The 17,327-nt window shown below is 48.4% G+C and overlaps 1 protein-coding gene across 16 annotated transcripts in view; it reads left to right on the top strand.

Annotated features, from left to right (window-relative positions):
• The first annotated feature begins 1,318 nt into the window (after positions 1 to 1,318).
• sls (sallimus) overlaps positions 1,319 to 17,327 on the top strand; it is an 84,956-nt gene continuing 68,947 nt past the window's right edge. For 10 of the 16 annotated variants that reach the window (XM_025305145.1, XM_025305121.1, XM_025305132.1 and 7 more), the window contains exons 1-24: positions 3,628 to 4,130; positions 7,482 to 7,524; positions 7,618 to 7,892; positions 7,992 to 8,209; positions 8,304 to 8,525; positions 8,613 to 8,959; positions 9,068 to 9,416; positions 9,492 to 9,730; positions 9,877 to 10,106; positions 10,206 to 10,349; positions 10,431 to 10,688; positions 10,772 to 10,915; positions 11,025 to 11,297; positions 11,422 to 11,967; positions 12,067 to 12,544; positions 12,632 to 13,212; positions 13,419 to 13,961; positions 14,073 to 14,327; positions 14,411 to 14,554; positions 15,009 to 15,410; positions 15,549 to 15,950; positions 16,259 to 16,481; positions 16,621 to 16,793; positions 17,131 to 17,270. In XM_025305145.1, coding sequence (XP_025160930.1) covers positions 3,968 to 4,130; positions 7,482 to 7,524; positions 7,618 to 7,892; positions 7,992 to 8,209; positions 8,304 to 8,525; positions 8,613 to 8,959; positions 9,068 to 9,416; positions 9,492 to 9,730; positions 9,877 to 10,106; positions 10,206 to 10,349; positions 10,431 to 10,688; positions 10,772 to 10,915; positions 11,025 to 11,297; positions 11,422 to 11,967; positions 12,067 to 12,544; positions 12,632 to 13,212; positions 13,419 to 13,961; positions 14,073 to 14,327; positions 14,411 to 14,554; positions 15,009 to 15,410; positions 15,549 to 15,950; positions 16,259 to 16,481; positions 16,621 to 16,793; positions 17,131 to 17,270 — 6,792 coding nt within the window. In that variant the 5' untranslated portion in view covers positions 3,628 to 3,967. Of the gene's footprint in view, positions 1,476 to 3,613; positions 4,131 to 7,481; positions 7,525 to 7,617; positions 7,893 to 7,991; positions 8,210 to 8,303; positions 8,526 to 8,612; positions 8,960 to 9,067; positions 9,417 to 9,491; positions 9,731 to 9,876; positions 10,107 to 10,205; positions 10,350 to 10,430; positions 10,689 to 10,771; positions 10,916 to 11,024; positions 11,298 to 11,421; positions 11,968 to 12,066; positions 12,545 to 12,631; positions 13,213 to 13,418; positions 13,962 to 14,072; positions 14,328 to 14,410; positions 14,555 to 15,008; positions 15,411 to 15,548; positions 15,951 to 16,258; positions 16,482 to 16,620; positions 16,794 to 17,130; positions 17,271 to 17,327 lie in introns of those variants that run through there. The other 6 variants (XR_003113899.1, XR_003113895.1, XM_025305133.1 and 3 more) reach the window with 4 other exon arrangements.

The following is a 17,327-nucleotide window of genomic DNA, read 5'->3' as shown; positions in this document are numbered from 1 at the left end:
TTCGCAACAAATTGTCGTGCCATTAACTCCTTGTGTCTGATAGCCGACGGAGACAAATCGCGCATTCGGAAGTACGAAAAAGGTGGCACAGCCACAGAAAATAAGCACTTTTCAAGCAATTTCGTAAGAAGGTACCACGCGCAAATTCTACAAGTTGCAGTCGAATAATCTTCAATATCAAGATAAAAAAGAAAAATAGAAACAAAGATCGAGAGGTATCGCTTTCGTAGTAGAATTTCGTAGCAAAACGTGTGTATTTCAAGTCGCAAGGAGTTAACTGCAATTCATCAATGTCGCTGTTTACGTATGGTCAGCAATACTTATATACTATGTAAATAAATGTGTGCTTCCTCTACAATATAAACATGGGCAATGGTGTAACAAATTATTTCATGTTCTCTCGCCTGTACTCCATCTCCCCTTTCTCTATTCTGCCTCTCGTAACTGGCTTTTGGCGTTGACAGGGCGATACGGCAGCATCGTCGATATCTCGGATAGGCATGTAACGTAACTCGCAATGTAACCAACGTCAGCAGCGCGAAAGTGTGCAAAAACGTGTTACATTTTGTATAAATTTCTTTCGTGCGAGGATTGATGAATTTTCCCGTGTGTTAAAATTAAACAGACAACAACGTAGCGATCAAAATGTTAACTCGATATCCGAAAAATACAAAAGCACATGAGTTTTGTGTCGTAAGAATTCAACGGCTCTTAGAAATGATCAGACTCGACTCGTCTCTTGCATGAGGAACGGATGATCCGGTATGAAAATAGATAGTAAAGTAATCTCGCGGAATGCGGAGGAAAATGTGAGTCGACGATCCAAAAATACACGGAAGAAAAACAAGCGACCGTATTTGCAGGAGAGCTCTATAATCTATAATTTTCTCCGCGATCCAATCGCGCGCGGATAATAACGTGCGGAGTAGGCGCTGATTGTCACGTTACATTCACCAAACAGTATCGCTGTCATTACCGTTTAATTACAGAGGTCGCACCATCACAGGCGCATGGCGATCAGCGCGATAAGCAGGAGAGCGCGGCCGAATGGTTTCCGGAGGATTCGCCAAAATACGTAGCGTTAAGAGACTTATTTCTGTCGCAAGACAAGGACGTTAAACCCGCTCGGACAAATTGCGAGCAACCGCATGAGTCCTTTTATGATTTCGGATTGACCGTAGAAGATGACAGGTAGTTGTGCCTTCATGTAATTCGTTCACGAGAACTCAATGAGCGATCTCTGTTGTCGTCATCTCATCAAACTATCATCGAATTACACGACAGTTTCATAGAGAGGGGCAACGGCGAGAGAACGACGAGCGAGCTCGACACGATGAAGGAGACAAATTTCGTTGGGCGTGAATTAGGTAGCGTCGGCACGAGAAACGGAGCCTCTCGCAACGACGACGGTGATTTACGTTTGGACGTGAAACCGCCATCGCGCAGTCATGATGTGCCGCGTAACGAGGAAATCGGTGGGTATCAGAGATCATTTTCTTCTTTGCGTCAACCGCGAATGAAAAGTGTGTAGCTCTGAAAAGAAATACACGAAACTTTATAGGCGAGGCATACGTGCGCTCCTCGGCTGTGTCTAGAGTTCTTAATGACGATAATTGCTCATTGTAGTCACTCGAAATAGAATTTTTGGCGATCGAGTGTGCGAGACTTCTCATCGCTCTCGGCGACACGTACAAAACACTCACTTCGTTATTTGAATCATAGAGAGGAACAGAAAGGAGGGGAGGGGGGTGCGAAGGCCCCTCGTCATCTCACCCGAAATTATTTCTCGGGGAATCTGAAAATAGATGAGTCGCTATGCGGCATCTTGGACGAAACGCGGTGATTCACGCGTGACCCACCTTCTTCCTCGCGATGATCTTACCGATGTTCTCAGCGCGAACACGAACCGAGGGAGGTCTGCCTCCTTCCCTTTGCGCTCTCATCGTCATCGTTTTACGCTCGCAGACACTTTGCATCGGCACCGACGATTCGTGACGAGGATGCGTATACGCGCGGCGCATACGCATATCACACACACACACACACACACACACAATGTACACAACTGATTCATATCAATTAATTGCGATCTCAGGTGTACATTACGACTGAAGACGCGTTTCGTTTGTGTGCGCACACCTTGCTCGAGCAGCATACAAGTCTCACGATTGATGCGTGTTTCGCTCCGATTCGTCGGTGTATAAAATGCTAACGGTTAGATAGGATCGTTTCCATTGGATTCTGCATGCGCAGAACCAACCCGCGCTTGATCTGGGAGTATGCTTCGAGTGCTTTCGAGAGATCCGCGAAAGTACTCGCGTTCGCGTGGAAGCTGAAACGGATCAGTCCCGATCGGGATCCCACAAGAGGGCTTTCCGCTTCACAATGTGCGCCAAATGCTATTGAGAGAGCCTCTCGAAGAGAGAGAGAGAGAGAGAGAGAGTGCAAGTCGTCAGTTATTATAAGATGATCCCCCGCGTTGTTGTTAGCCGCACTGATAGGAGTGCATATACGCTTTTAGAATATGGTGCGCAACGGCTGGGCGGCTCAAATTTATGAACGCGGTGCGCTCTCGGAGTCGCAAGGGTTGCTCCCGCGGCTAAACTTGGCCGAGCCCACGCACGTATGCAACAACGGTGTTTTTTTCTCTTTTACCGCCAAACTGCTCGGAGAAAGAGAGAATAAACGTGAGAAACGAATCGAATGGAGCGAGTCCGGCCGTGAAACTAAAGACCGAGGTAAAGGGAGAGACGGAGGATGACAGAGAGAGAGAGAGAGAGAAAGAGAGGAGAGGAAGATTAAGAAAATAGGAGGGCGGCTCGCTCTGCGCCGAAATAAACACACGAAACCGTGCTCGCGCACATTGCAAAAAGAAGGGAAAAACGAGAGGAAAATCTGGAGGTTTATGGATATATTCGACGAAGAGTAGAAACGGCCGAGAGGCGCGAGGAAGGTAAAGAAAAGAGAAAGGCAGAGAAATGTACCCACCGTGTGCATCCAGGCTTAAGAGAGTGCTCGGAACGGGAACGACGAAAGAGAGACGGAGAGCGAGCACAGGAGGGGGTAATAATGTGGAGATGCGTGGGCGGCTGTCAGTGAGCGCAAGAACGCTGCGTGAGACTTTTACCGCTCTGCATCCGGCGATGCACAAACCGCGGGTTCTTCTGTCGAATTATCTTGTACAGCGGCTAGGGCGAATTGTTGTTGTCGTCACCCCGTGATGTTCGTCTGGTGCGAGAATCGCCGAGTTTCTCCTTTTTTCTAGACCGATCGTCAAGCCGGAAAAATTCAAGAACGGGCGCGCTCGCGACTCCTGAAGTTCAAGTCGCAGCGAGCGGACGCGCGATTGACGTCGTAGACGCAATATTTCGCCGGTATATTCCATGTTTAATACCGACGTTCCCGAGCACTCTCATCTCCGAGCGTCGTACATGTCGCAGCTGTGACAAGCTGTGTGCGTGTGTACACGCTATATTATTCTTCATCTTCCTCCTCGGCGTCCGCGGACGTCGGGCATCTCAATGCCCGACGTCCCCACCCCAGACCATGTCAGCCACCCTCTCCATCTCCTTGCGCTTTAGCGAGGGCTCGTGGAGCTCGGTTCTCCTCAAGTCGTAAGCCATCCGATTCGCATTCGACCGACGTCTTGGTTTAAAGAATCTCGGGGACAAGACCTTTGATGATGACTTGACTTCTGCCGACTGACTGGACTGAGCCGCGGCTACCAGCAGGGTACACGAAACGATATCACCGGGCGAAGCGGGATAAACGTGAGTGATTTGCTCCGGTTTGTCGTTGTGCATCGGGAGTTGCTTGACAATCCCAGGTGACAAAACGTCGAAGAAGAGAGAGAACAGGGGAGGAGAGACGCAAAACGGACATCCCCTTAGATTAGTTTATCCGAACAAGCCACAAAGTTCGCGACAGTTCGAAGGAGCCGCCAAGTTATCGGATTCCTCGACTTGAGATGAAGCGACAACAGTCCCAGGAACAACAGAGGCAGCTGCAGCAGCAGCAGCAGCAGCAGCAGCGGCAACAGACCGTCATGCAGGAACAACAGCAACAACAGTACATGCAGCAACGGACGGAAAGACAAGTTACGCGGCAACAGATCACCAGTCAGCAGAGAGGTCAGTTGCGACGATGTGTTTGAGAGACGAAGAGTAGACGGTATTCTCGACGAGCGACAGCTCGCACCAAGAGCGGGCAGGAAACTTTACTTCTACGAAAAATCTGGACTCGTAATCCGTCGCGCTACCGTTCGACCGTATTTTGTGAAATTTACGCGCAATTACGAAATCGCGAATTTTCAGGCTCGCACCGGAGCCGGCCTGATATTCGCTCGGGGAATACGAGTGGTGTATTGTCTCTTGACGATTGATTCCTCTCGTTTCTCGTTGTCGCGACAGAGTTAAACGAGAGAATACCAATCAGGACTCGGGTGTATTTCTTTTGGCGAATATTCCGTCAACGAACACTTACCATACCCGCGTTCTATTTTCGTGCGAGGAGCACGGTCCCTGCGAGAGCTCTAAAGATAGTTCTCCGCGCTCTTCGGCGTGACCGTTTCAAAAATTCTTTCACGCGCCCTCGGCGCGAGGAGGGTGGCGTCGCATTACGCGACCTCCATTTCGATCCAAACTACGTTATTGTTTTACACAGTATCGAAACAATCGGGCTTTTTCTATATTTAGTTCGATGTGTCATGTCGCCAAGGTCAGAGCCGTAAACTCCAACTTGACCTATCGATTATTCGCGAGGAAGTATAATATCGTCTCGCGTATCGGCGTTTCGTGTAAAATCAAATAGATAATTCGTCGCAGCACGGAGAGAAATTATGTAAAATTGTGGAGAAAGTAGGCGAACGTGTTTGCTCCGGTTCAAATATCCGCCATTGTGCAACGTGCAATTTCTTATATCGCGCTATGCTTTGACAAGTGTAATATTGGAAAATCTCCAAAACTGCTCGCAAACTTCAAAGTTTCGAAAAGACGTCCATTACGATCTCGTTGGCATTCGTCTGATTCGCCGCGATTATGTTTCTCGCAGCTCTCAGGCCCGGGATATAAATCCTTTTTTTCTAATTATCTACTAGTCGCACACACAAGATGAAATTGGAGAAATGGAGTCGAGTATATGATCCTCATTAGCACACTTTTCTCCGTGCTTATTTCCCCCAATACCGACGGCCGCTAACTTCTCAGACTTTTACGACGAATCCAACAACAGAATCTGCGCAAGTGCGCGAATCTAGCGTGAAACTTGGACCGGTGTTTCCAAGACAGGCTTGGTGGAAGCTGAAGCGAGTCCAAAGGATGACGCGGTACTCGTATGATGCTCGTGCCTTAATATTCCGCCATCACCACGACACGATACGACACGTCGCGCGCGCGTAAATTTTTGATAGATACAGCAACGATTGCAGATTTAGATCTTCATTGTCGAAGATAGTTCCGCTAGAGCATCTTGCCAACTGCGCGACACGTTAAGGAGAAACGGTGAAAACGAACATACAACACCGCGACTGCCAAATGACACAAGTGCTGACAAGTTTATGAATCTTAGCACCATCGACGCGCATCGAAACGTGTTGGATTATATTTCAAGGCGCGTAAAACTAAAAGACAATGAAATACAATAAGCAGTGCAGTTACGCTGGCAGCTACGGAGTTAAGCTCCCGCTCTTCTTCTGCGAGGGATCGAATGTTTACAGCGAGAAATCCTGACTGAAAGTATCCGCAGTCCGTCATGGATTATTTCGCGCTCTGACTAATGTCATTAATCATCAAATATCGCGTGTCATTGCCGCAGAAAATTCAGGCTGAACAAATCTGTATTTTTTTCGGAGACGCGTTGGAAATCTGAAACAGCTGATCGCGCAATGAGCGCGCTTTGGCGTCATCGGTACGAAATGCGACTGATGACGAAGGCTGATGATCGATGAGAAAAAGGGTGCCAGGAGAATAGAAAAGAGAGGGAGGGAACGGCAGAGAACGAACAGAGAGGGAGAAAAGCCGAGAGGAGCGGCACACGGAGGAGAAAAAATACAAATTTGCAAATCGAAGAGCGCGCGAGGATGTACAGTACGTGAATCCCGTGCGAAAATGTATGCACACGCGAGGAGAGAGAAAGAGAGAGAGAGAGAGGGAGGAAGAGAGAGAGAGAGAGAGAGAGGGAGGAAGAGGGAGAGAGAGAGAGGAAGAGAGAGAGAGAGAGGGGGGGAGAGGGGGAGAGAGGGAGGGAGAGGGAGGGAGGGAGAGGAAGAGAGAGAGAGAGAGAGAGAGAGAGAGAGAGAGAGAGAGAGAGAGAGAGAGAGAGAGAGAGAGAGAGAGAGAGAGAGAGAGAGAGAGAGAGAGAGAGAGAGAGAGAGAGAGAGAGAGAGAGAGAGAGAGAGAGAGAGAGAGAGAGAGAGGAGCGTTAGAGCCGATTTTATTTTGGTCAGTGACTGCCTTTGCGTAACGGGAAACGCGATTGGTCCGGGCACGGCGTAGACGCGTCGCGACGCGCAGCGCCGGGCAAAGATAGTTGCGCCTAAAATGGATCACGGTAACGTGATCCTCATCCGAATGCAAAAATACAATCCCGTGCTTGTAGCAGCGCGTTACGTCCTTCGCCCCCTTCGCGGCTCCGTGATTCCGCGGTTCGCGGATGGCGGCTCGCGAATGCGTTGCGGCGCACACTCGGCCGACGCAAAATGTGGGGAAAACGATGAATTTTATTACAGGGAAATTATACTCAGATTCACTGCAGGGAAATTATTACTCATCAGGCTTAATATGTATCAACTGAACGATGTAAATTTAAAAGCAGGACAGTGATACACTTAGAAAACGACGAGCTACGTCGAATCGCATTTGCGCGGAAAACGTAGGTCTCTTCATATTTAATTTTCTCTCAAAATATATTTAATTTTCTCCGTACGTACAATATCAAATTAATTTCTTGCCTTGGGATTGTAATTAATCGTCCGGGAGAGCCAATTAGCTGTTACTTATCCGCCCGGAGGATTCGCCTGCTGATTAGACAAAGCTGCGAATTATCATCATATATAAATCATTCCGTGCATTTGTTTGTCCTCATGAGTATACACGTGTTGCTTCTTCGTATTACTTCTGTCGTACTTCCCAACTGGGCTAGAACGAATCGAGGAAGCGAACCGTTGACGCCGTTTTTTCCCTGTCGCCGTTACGCGCGATGGCGATACCGCATTTTTTCATCAAGTTATGTCTACGCCGGGACGCGCCGTAATTTAAACCAATTTACTCGTTAACCCGAGAGAACTGACCATTGCGAAAATGAAGATTCGCGATCCGCCTCTCGCCGGATCGAATTTACAAAGTTCTGAACGGAGTAAATAAATTTAGGCGACACTTTCCGCGCGGGAGTCGCCAGAACGATATATGTTCACGTTCAATCGTTATCGTTATTAATCTTACGTCAAATAGTTAAACCAACTTTAATTTTTTTTTTTGCTTTTGCAGTTCAAGGGGAGATCGTGATGCAAACGTCACCAATGGTACCAGTGTAAGTAACGCTGCCTTTATCTATCGTAATTTTTGCGAGGAAAAAAATAAATGTTGCTCTAGCGATATTTCCAATAAAATCTTCTCGATATAGATTCACCGGTAAACCCGGCGATCCCTCGCCGCCCATTTTCGAACGAATCTTCAAAAATGCGCGATTCGCGCAGGGCGGCAATGCGATTTTCGAAGGCTGCGTGCGGGGCAATCCCAAGCCGACGGTCTCTTGGACGCACAAGAATACGCCGTTATTGGAGTCACGAAAAATTCGAATGTCGTATGACGACAATACTGGAGTCGTCACCCTCCAAATTAATCAGATCGGTCCAGGAGACGAGGGCGAGTACACGTGCAGCGCGAAGAACCAATATGGTGAGGACCAGCTATTATCAGAGGGGAAATTTGGCGAATTTGTAAATCTCAGCAGGACAACACGATGGAGAAATGGCTAACCATCATCTTACTTCCCAGGCGAAGCGATCTGCTCCGTTTACATACAACCCGAGGGATTCGGTCTTCCGGCGCAACAGTTGGCAGACAGTTACAAGAAGGAGTTTACGCAAAGCTTCCAGTCGACCGAACAGAAGATGCAGACCGGAGGTCAAGTCTTCCAGCAACGAAGCTACCAGCAAACGGTAGATAAAAGAAGCTACATGAATGGTACATCGATGAGCATCGAAGACTTTAAGGTATCGTAATTCGGCCGTCCTGCCGACTGTCCGTCAGAACCTCCGACAGAACCTCAGCACCTCAACCTCAACACTTCGCTCTTGGAATGTGCAGGTCGACACCTTCGAATACAGACTGTTGCGCGAAACGGAGTTCCGCGAGTCGATCACTCGCCGCTTCGTCGGCGAGTCCGACTTGCAAATTTCCACGACAGTCGAACGCGCCCTAGGTCCGGTAGCACCTCCGCAGATCACGCAGAAACCCAGAAACTCGAAACTCGTCGAAGGATCGGACGCTGTGTTCACCGCGAAGATAACCGGCAATCCTAAACCGAGGGTGAGTTCAAGTCGTATCGGACTGTATCGGTTATTGCGCTAGCTATCCCCTTGTTATCTCAATCTAATCTTGCTCCTGGTGTCGCAGTTAACGTGGTTCAAGAACGGCCAGCGGATCAAAGACTCTCAACGTGTGGAGACGAGCTATTCGAATCAGCAGGCTACCTTGCGAATCCGAGGGGCTCTGTCGGAAGACAGCGGCCATTACACCTTATTGTCCGAGAACCCTCAAGGCTGCACTGTCAGCTCCGCTTACCTAGCGATTGAGCCGAGCGATCAGGTGGATCAAGTCCCGTATCAAGCGCATCAGAGGGAATTCATTCAGACTCAACAAGTAGAATCGACCACCGAGTCCACCGACTCTGGAAAAGCATTGCCGCCAAATTTCGTTCGCACCTGTACGGATAGGGAAGCTACCGAGGGCAAGATGACCAGGTGATCTCCCCCCCCGACTTTTCCTTTCCCGCATCTTAGTTTCCACGATCTCAAATAATCTTCACTGGTATCAACCGAAGAGACGATCTGACGATCAATTATTTCCAGATTCGACTGTCGCGTAACCGGCCGCCCGTATCCCGAGGTGACTTGGTACATAAACGGCCAACAAGTCGCCAACGACATGACACACAAGATCCTCGTGAACGAGTCCGGCAACAACTCGCTGATGATCACAAACGTGAGTCGCGTCGATGCCGGTGTCGTGACGTGCATCGCTCGCAACAAGGCCGGTGAAACCTCATGTCAATGTAACCTGAGCGTCCTCGAGAAGGAGCAAGTGGTCGCGCCGAAATTCGTCGAGCGCTTCGTCACCACGAGCGTGAAGGAAGGAGAACCCGTGGTCTTCACGGCGCGCGCAGTCGGCACGCCGATTCCGCGTATCACATGGCAAAAGGTAAGATTCGCCGAATTTTACTCGTTGCATCGATCTTCCGACTTTTCACACTTCCAACTTGCCCGCGTGCAACAGGACGGCGTGCCGATAACCCCCGGCCCTGACGTACGCATATCGAGCGACGGTAGCGGAGCTGCGACTTTGGATATCCCTCGCGCCAAATTCTCTGATGCAGCCTGGTACCAGTGCACCGCGCAAAACGTAGCCGGCTCCACCGCGACCCGAGCGCGGCTCTTTATCGAGACACCGAAAGGCACGGCCCCGGAACCAAGACGCCTGAATTTACCCCGACCGACGAAAATCATCGAACCAGAGTGAGTCTCGACGAGAAAGAAGCAATCAAATATTTCCCTAAAATCATCAAATCAATTATCGAGTCTTGTTGTTGTTGTTGTTCTGTCTCTCGGTGAGTTTAGTCGAGATATAACGGTGATTATTCATGCTTGATGAACGTTCGCAGACCAGCGCCTGGCCCCGAAGTGATTTACTTGAGACACGTGGAGCGCGCGAAACCCTACTTGCCGCCATCCGAGGAAGATAAGATTTACCCGCCGCCACGTTTCATCATACCGCTAAGGGACGTCCATCAGATCGAAGGTGGACGAATTCACTTCGAGGCCAGAATCGAACCGGTGGGCGACCCTACCATGAGGGTGGAGTGGTACGTCAACGGCAGAGCACTCGACGCGAGTGAGTAATGCTTGTTGTGCAACACTGATCGTATACGACCGCGAAGCACCCTCGAATCGATGACTGATTCGCACACACCCACGGGTGTGTCTTTTGCAGGTTCCCGAGCAACATCCATCTTTCGCTTTGGCTTTATCTCGCTCGATCTCATTAGTATCGTTCTTCAAGATAGCGGCGAATACTTGTGCCGCGTCGTAAGCTCGACCGGAGTCGCCGAGTCTCGCGCCACCCTCAGCGTGACCCGTGAGTCGAAGTTTTACGAAGTTTTACGAAATTTTCCTATGTGTTTTCACGCGAAAGCAAGCTAAATTTTGCGTCTTGCAGCACGCGCTACGATTGAACAAGCGAGCCAACACCCCGACAGTCTCCAGTATATTCAACAGCTCGAGGATTACAGCAAGTACCAAAGGCAGGAGAGCGTGGAGGAGACCTCTTCACAGCGGCCGGTTTTCATCCGCCCGCTCCAGGATCTTGGTGAGCTACAGGAAGGTCGAAACGCCCACTTCGAGGCGCAATTGACCCCTGTTAGCGACCCCACCATGAAAGTGGAGTGGTACAAGGATGGAAAACCAATCACAGCCAGTAAGTCTTTAACGTCTGGCGATTAATGGCGATTAACGGCGATTAATTTTTAAGGATATCCCAATCACCGAATCATCTTCTAGGCTCAAGAATCACTAGCATCTTCAACTTCGGATACGTCTCGCTCAATATAATGCACCTACGGGCTGAAGATGCAGGTTCTTACACAGCAAGGGCTGTGAACCGCTTGGGAGAGGCCATCAGCTCCGCGACTCTCCGTGTCTTCGGTGAGTCTCTGATGTTCACGCAATAAACCTTGAACTTTGAGCAATTGCTCGATGTATTCCGCTCAACTCAATTGATTTTCACTCATTTTCTTTTTTCGCTTTTGCGCAGCGCGAACAAGCGTAACTACAGACTTGGGTATCCCCGAGCAACTGAGATACATCGAGGCTGCCGAGGAGTTGGAAGCGTATCAACAGGCCATGCACCAGAAGTACGTGTATGAGCAACCTGAACCGAGTAGCCCACCGGAATTTAAATCGCCTATTAAGGATCAGAGCAGCATACGAGAGGGCGGCTTTGCTCATTTCGAGGCGCGCCTCGAACCAGTCGGTGATGCCGACCTCCGTGTCGAATGGCTCAAGGATGGACGACCTGTAGAAGCTAGTGAGTGATAAAGCCTATTTTTAGCGTTAACGCTGTCTGACACTGGCTGTCTCAGACAGCCAGTCTCTGTGTCGCTGTGTCGCAAGGCAGGCTGTGTCTCATTGTCTTCATGTTCTCGGATCAGGTTCCCGGATTACAACCTTCTTTAATTTCGGCTACGTGGCGTTGACCATCAAATACGTAACGATACACGACGTTGGCGTGTACACCTGCCGAGCCTACAACAGAGCCGGTGAAGCTCAAACCACTGCTCAATTGAGTGTGATAAGTAAGAACGATGTGATCTATGACAGTCAGCATCCGATGGGCCTGCAGAAAATCCAGTCCCTCGAAGATTCCAGCAGGTACACGCGGCAAATCCAGGAGGAATCGCAGGTCACGCAGGCACCACGATTCTTAGGCAATCTTAAGGGCACTAATAAGATCGTGGAAGGCCAAAGAGCACACTTTGAAGCGCGCGTCGAGCCTCAGAGCGATCTTAGTATGAAGATCGAGTGGTACCACAATGGCAAGCCCATTACCGCGGCTAATAGAATCCAGACATATCATGACTTCGGCTATGTTTCCATCGATATCCTTCAGGTGCGGCCTGAAGACGCCGGCACGTACACTGTTGTAGCCAGAAATTCACGCGGAGAAGCTCGTCTGTCTGCCACTATGGTCGTAGAAAGTAAGAGCCGCTGTTTGAATTACAATTTGAGACCTTGACCGCGACTAACAGCGCAAATTTCGCGAATCACCATTCACCATTTCCTCTTTCGTATTTTAGCGCGTTCCAGCATAGACACCAGCAGCATGCATCGCGGCACTTACGAGAAGACTCAACGCTTAGAGGAATCAAAATTCATCGAACCGTACTACCATATCGAAGAGATCTCCAAGTCGAAACCTATTTTCATCCAGCCGCTGAGCGACCCTAAGCCAGTCAGCGAGGGCAAGAATATTCATTTGGAGTGTCGTTTGGAACCGATGGGCGATCCGACGATGAGAGTCGAATGGTTCCAAAACGGACGTCCTATCACGGTTGGCTCCAGATTTAGGACCTACTACGATTTCGGATTCGTCGCACTCGACATAGTGCACGTTACCGTTTACGATTCGGGCGAATATACGGTCAGAGCCACTAATCATCTGGGTACCGCGCACACTTCTGCTTGCGTCCGAGTAATCGGAAGATCCGACGTTGTCACCGAAACACAGAACGAGCAATCGCTCGAGCAGATCCAGATGTTGGAGGATTCATCGAGGTTCGTTCTCTCCCGTACGACATCTGTGTTGTGGTTTTTCAACGTTTCCACCATTATTTATCTTCATTTCTTCTTCTGTTCGCACAGATATCGCAAGACTCAACAAGAGGAGGTCACTGTGATGCAAGCGCCTCAGTTCACTCGACCCTTGCACAACATCGAGACCGTGGAACTGACCAACGTCCATCTTGAGTGTCGCCTTCAGCCAGTCGGCGACTCGACCATGAAAGTCGATTGGTTCGTCAACGGACGTCCTGTGAAGACTGGTCACCGATTCAGACCGTCTTACGAATTCGACTACGTAGCACTGGACATTCTCGGAGTCTATCCCGAAGATTCTGGCGTGTACACTTGCCAAGCGAGAAACCAACTCGGCGAGGCAGTCACTTCGTGCTCCGTGAGAGTACACGCGAAGAAGGACTTGCTTCTGGAATCGCAACATCCCGAAGGATTGGAGAGGATACAATATCTCGAGGATGCTTCGCGATACAAGAGGCACGAATTCATCGACGAAGTCGTCAATGTGAAGCCGAAATTCATCACGAAGCCAAAGAATCAAGAGAACCTCCGAGAAGGACAACACGCTCACTTTGAGTGCAAACTGGAGCCAGTGACAGATCCAAATTTGAAAGTCGAGTGGTTCAAGAACGGTCGTCCAGTAACGATAGGTAATTTATTTATCTCACTCATCATATCTCTTTTATATATATATATATATATATTTCTTCATCGTTTATATTTTTTATATATTTCTTCCAATAACATATCTCTCCCATCGTCCGATCTATTCTTTCTTCATCCTTACTGTCAACTGAAACGTTATTACTCCTGTGGACATCGAATCAGACAATTCATGCAAATTGGTTTCTCACAGGACACCGATTCCGTCCGATTCACGACTTCGGCTACGTTGCGTTAGACGTGATCGATCTGATTGCCGAGGATTCTGGTACTTACACCTGTCGCGCTGTTAATCTGATAGGCAGCGACGAGGTACTTTGTACGTTATCGTGTCGCTCGACCGCCCAAATTCTAACGGACACGCAAAACGAGATTGGGCTCGAGCAGATCCACTATCTTGAGGACAGGTCCAAGTACCAAAGACAAGAAGTTATCGAAGAGACTACTACTCAAGCTCCCATTTTCACAACTTCGCTGAATAACGTCGAGATAAAAGAGGGCCAACGGGCACACTTCGAATGCCGATTGATTCCTGTGTCCGACGCGACTATGAAAGTCGAGTGGTTCCACAACAACGTGCCGGTGAAGGCGGGCTCAAGATTCGTCGAGACCAACAGCTTTGGTTTCGTCGCACTCGACATCATGTACGCGTATCCCGAAGACTCGGGAACGTACACCTGCAGAGCCAAGAATATCATCGGCGAAGCTATCACCTCCGCGACCGCTGTTGTCCACTGTAAGTTTTCGGCTTCTCGAATAAAAAGGAGAGAGACATTTCTTGCACGATCAGTTCGATCCAGTGCTCCGATGGAGCAACGTCATCAATTAATTCCGTTTTCGTCAACAGCCAAGAAATCAATCTACACGGAGACACAGAACGAACAGACGCTTCAGCGCCTTCGCACTTTGGAGGACACGTCTCGTTATCAGCGTAAGACCACAACCGAGGAGATTGTCACGCAGGCTCCTGTCTTCACGATGCCGATCAAGGACCTCCGCGTCGCTGAGAATCAAGCGGCGCATTTCGAGGCGCGCGTCATCCCGGTTGGAGATCCAAAACTCAAAGTGGAGTGGCTGCGAAATGGAGTTCCCATTTCAGCTTGTAAGTCTACAGCTTGAAATTATATCCGTGTCATGGTTTATAAAATTTGTTCCATAATCCTTCATCGCTTCATCTTACGACAGCGAATCGCGTGACAACTATGCACGACTTTGGATACGTCGCTTTGAACATGAAGTACGTTAACCCTGAAGAATCAGGTACATACACGTGTCGTGCGACGAACGAGCTCGGAGAGGCGGTTACTTCGGCAACGTTGTTCGTCCAGTGTAAGTATGCTGTTGTGACTGTCGACGCGCTATTATTCAGGTATCGATTAATTAATGAATTATCTTCAGTCCGCAATGTAATTTATTAGATATAGAATCGCGCAATTTATCTTTAGCATTTACCTTTAGCACATCATGCAAAAGCTCCTACATTAATCAATAACTATTGCGCTCTGAAACTAAATTAAAGCGACATTTTGAAGATGGATATTTTTACCCAACCATCGATTTTATATATTTTTTCGCTGAGCCACCTAGCTGAATGTTGCTGAATTTACTCGCTGCTGCCGTTTATTATCTGCTTGTGCGATAATAATGGCTAACATTTTTTGCTGTCTTTTGTTTTTTGGTTAAAGATTTTCGCTCGTAGTTTTTTGTCGACTGTGCGTTAATATTAATGGCATTAATGTACACTCGCAATCACATTATGACGAGAAATTCTTCTGAAATGCAGCCAAGGCGGCCTTGCAATTTGAATCACAACACGAAAGCGCTTTGTCGAAACTCCAAGCCCTAGAGGATACCTCGAAATACCAGCGCCGTGAGGAGGATGAGATCGTGGTAAATGAAAAGCCATCCTTTACGGTCCAACTGAACGGGCCTACCAGCCTAGTCGAGGGTCAAAGCGCACACTATGAGTGTCGCATAGAACCCTATCCCGATCCCAATATGAAGGTGGAGTGGTTCCACAATGGCAAACCACTGTCCACCGGTCACAGGTATAGAACCACCTGCGACTTTGGATTCGCGTCGTTGGATGTGTTGACCGTATATGCCGAGGATTCGGGCACATATACTTGCCAGGCCACCAATAGATTGGGATCGGCCAAGAGCTCGATTAATCTTGACGTAAAATGTGAGTAATGAAAACCAGTTGCACCAGTCTCGTCTCTTAGATTTATACTTTGGCTTGTAGATTGTATCTTATCTTGAGTTTTCTCTCTTACCGCCCCTTATCGTGAGCTCCAAGACTTCAATGAAAATTGCTTTTCAGCGCGTGCATCGATTATTCGCGACACGCAACACGAAAGCGCGTTGAAGAAGATTCAATACCTCGAGACCGACTCGCGATATAAGCGCGTGGCCGTGGAAGACGCCGTCATCGCTGAGAAACCCGCTTTTGGCCGGCCGCTGAAGAACATCGAACACTTGCCGGAAGGCAAAAGCGCCCATCTCGAGGCTACACTGACGCCTGTAAACGATCCGACCATGGTCGTCGAATGGTTCAGAGACGGACGTCCTATCCCTCAAGGACATAAATTCAAAGCTACCTACGACTTTGGATACGTTGCTCTCGATATTCTTTACGCATATCCTGAAGACTCTGGCACCTACATGTGCAAAGCGAGAAACGCCGTGGGCGAGGCCGTTACTACTTGCGTGATCAGCGTGGACTGTAAGTGGTATTTCATATTCTTATTCGTTCATTTGTTCATAGGTAGAATATATCGTCACCTCGACGGCCACCGAATGCATGTGTGTGTCGCATAAAATTTCTGACGAAAATTTCTCGAAACAAGTGAAAGAATGCGAGACGATGAAGCGAGAAGAGGATAACTTTTCTCGTCTCTTCGTATCTCGCAAAACTGACAAGTGTTTACACTTGTCAGTTTACACATTCGTTTACGAATGTGTGAATTGATCAATTAAAACGACTTATTATTTCAACTTTGAGAAAATTAACATTCTGATTTGTGCGAACAGCGAAGCAAGGCTTGTACCTCGACACGTTGGACGCCCAACGTTTACAGAAAATCCGCGAACTGGAAACTATCGAAGTCAAGCAAGACGTCGAGAAAGAGGTTATTCATCAGAAACCTGTGTTCTTGACGCCTCTGAACAACCTGGATCACCTCAAGGAAGGCGAACACGCACATTTGGAGTGTCGCGTTGAGCCGATCAACGATCCAAACTTGAAAATCGAATGGTATATTCACGGATAGCGCGCTACCTACCTAAGCTAGCTTCAAAATTTATGTTTCACAGATAAAATAATAACGATACAATAGCAATTTTCACGTATTATCGAGTAATTCCATTGAATTTTCTCTCTTTCAATTTAATAGGTTTGTCAATGGAGTCGCAATTAAAACTGGCCATCGTTTCCGTACTACACACGACTTTGGCTATGTCGCTCTCGATATTCTTTACACCTATCCCGAAGATTCCGGCACCTATATGTGTAAAGCCACCAATCTGGCCGGTGAAGCCGTCAACACTTGCACCATCAAAGTTGGCTGTAAGTATTCGGTCTCGCGGTACACGTTTTTCTCGGAATAATCACACGATTCGATCGATTCACCGCTAATACAAGTCGTCTCGCGTAATTGTCAGCGAAAGACACCAGATATCCGGCACCCAATTTCCTACCTGTGAAAAATTTGAAAGCACCCATCGGCAACGATGATACTCATCGTAGAAGAAGACACTCGAGTGAAAAACATCGTCGTTTTGAAGAAGAGATTTGTGAAAATCTCTTAAATTCCTGCAAGCTAAAGTGAAAGACGTTAAAACTAACAAGAAAGAGTTTATTTCCCCGAGAAATGAAGCACTCGCGACTCATTCTGTAATTACAGCACGTCGAAGCATTCTCCTGGACACCCAACATCCGGACGGTCTAGAAAAGATTCGCGAATTAGAGGCTCAAGGTCGCCCCGCACGCCTAGAAATTGAGGAACCACCAGTGACACCGCCGAGATTCGTCACCGAGCTCAGGGTAAGCCATAGTAATAGCGACAACAACACTGTTATTACGGTTGTTGAAACATTTGCA

Source organism: Harpegnathos saltator, unplaced genomic scaffold (assembly GCF_003227715.2).
Source record: "Harpegnathos saltator strain DR-91 unplaced genomic scaffold, Hsal_v8.6 scaffold12, whole genome shotgun sequence".
Taxonomy (NCBI): Eukaryota; Metazoa; Arthropoda; class Insecta; order Hymenoptera; family Formicidae; genus Harpegnathos; species Harpegnathos saltator.
The sequence above is the reverse complement of the archived record's forward strand: the minus strand, read 5'-3'. Positions and strand labels throughout refer to the sequence as shown.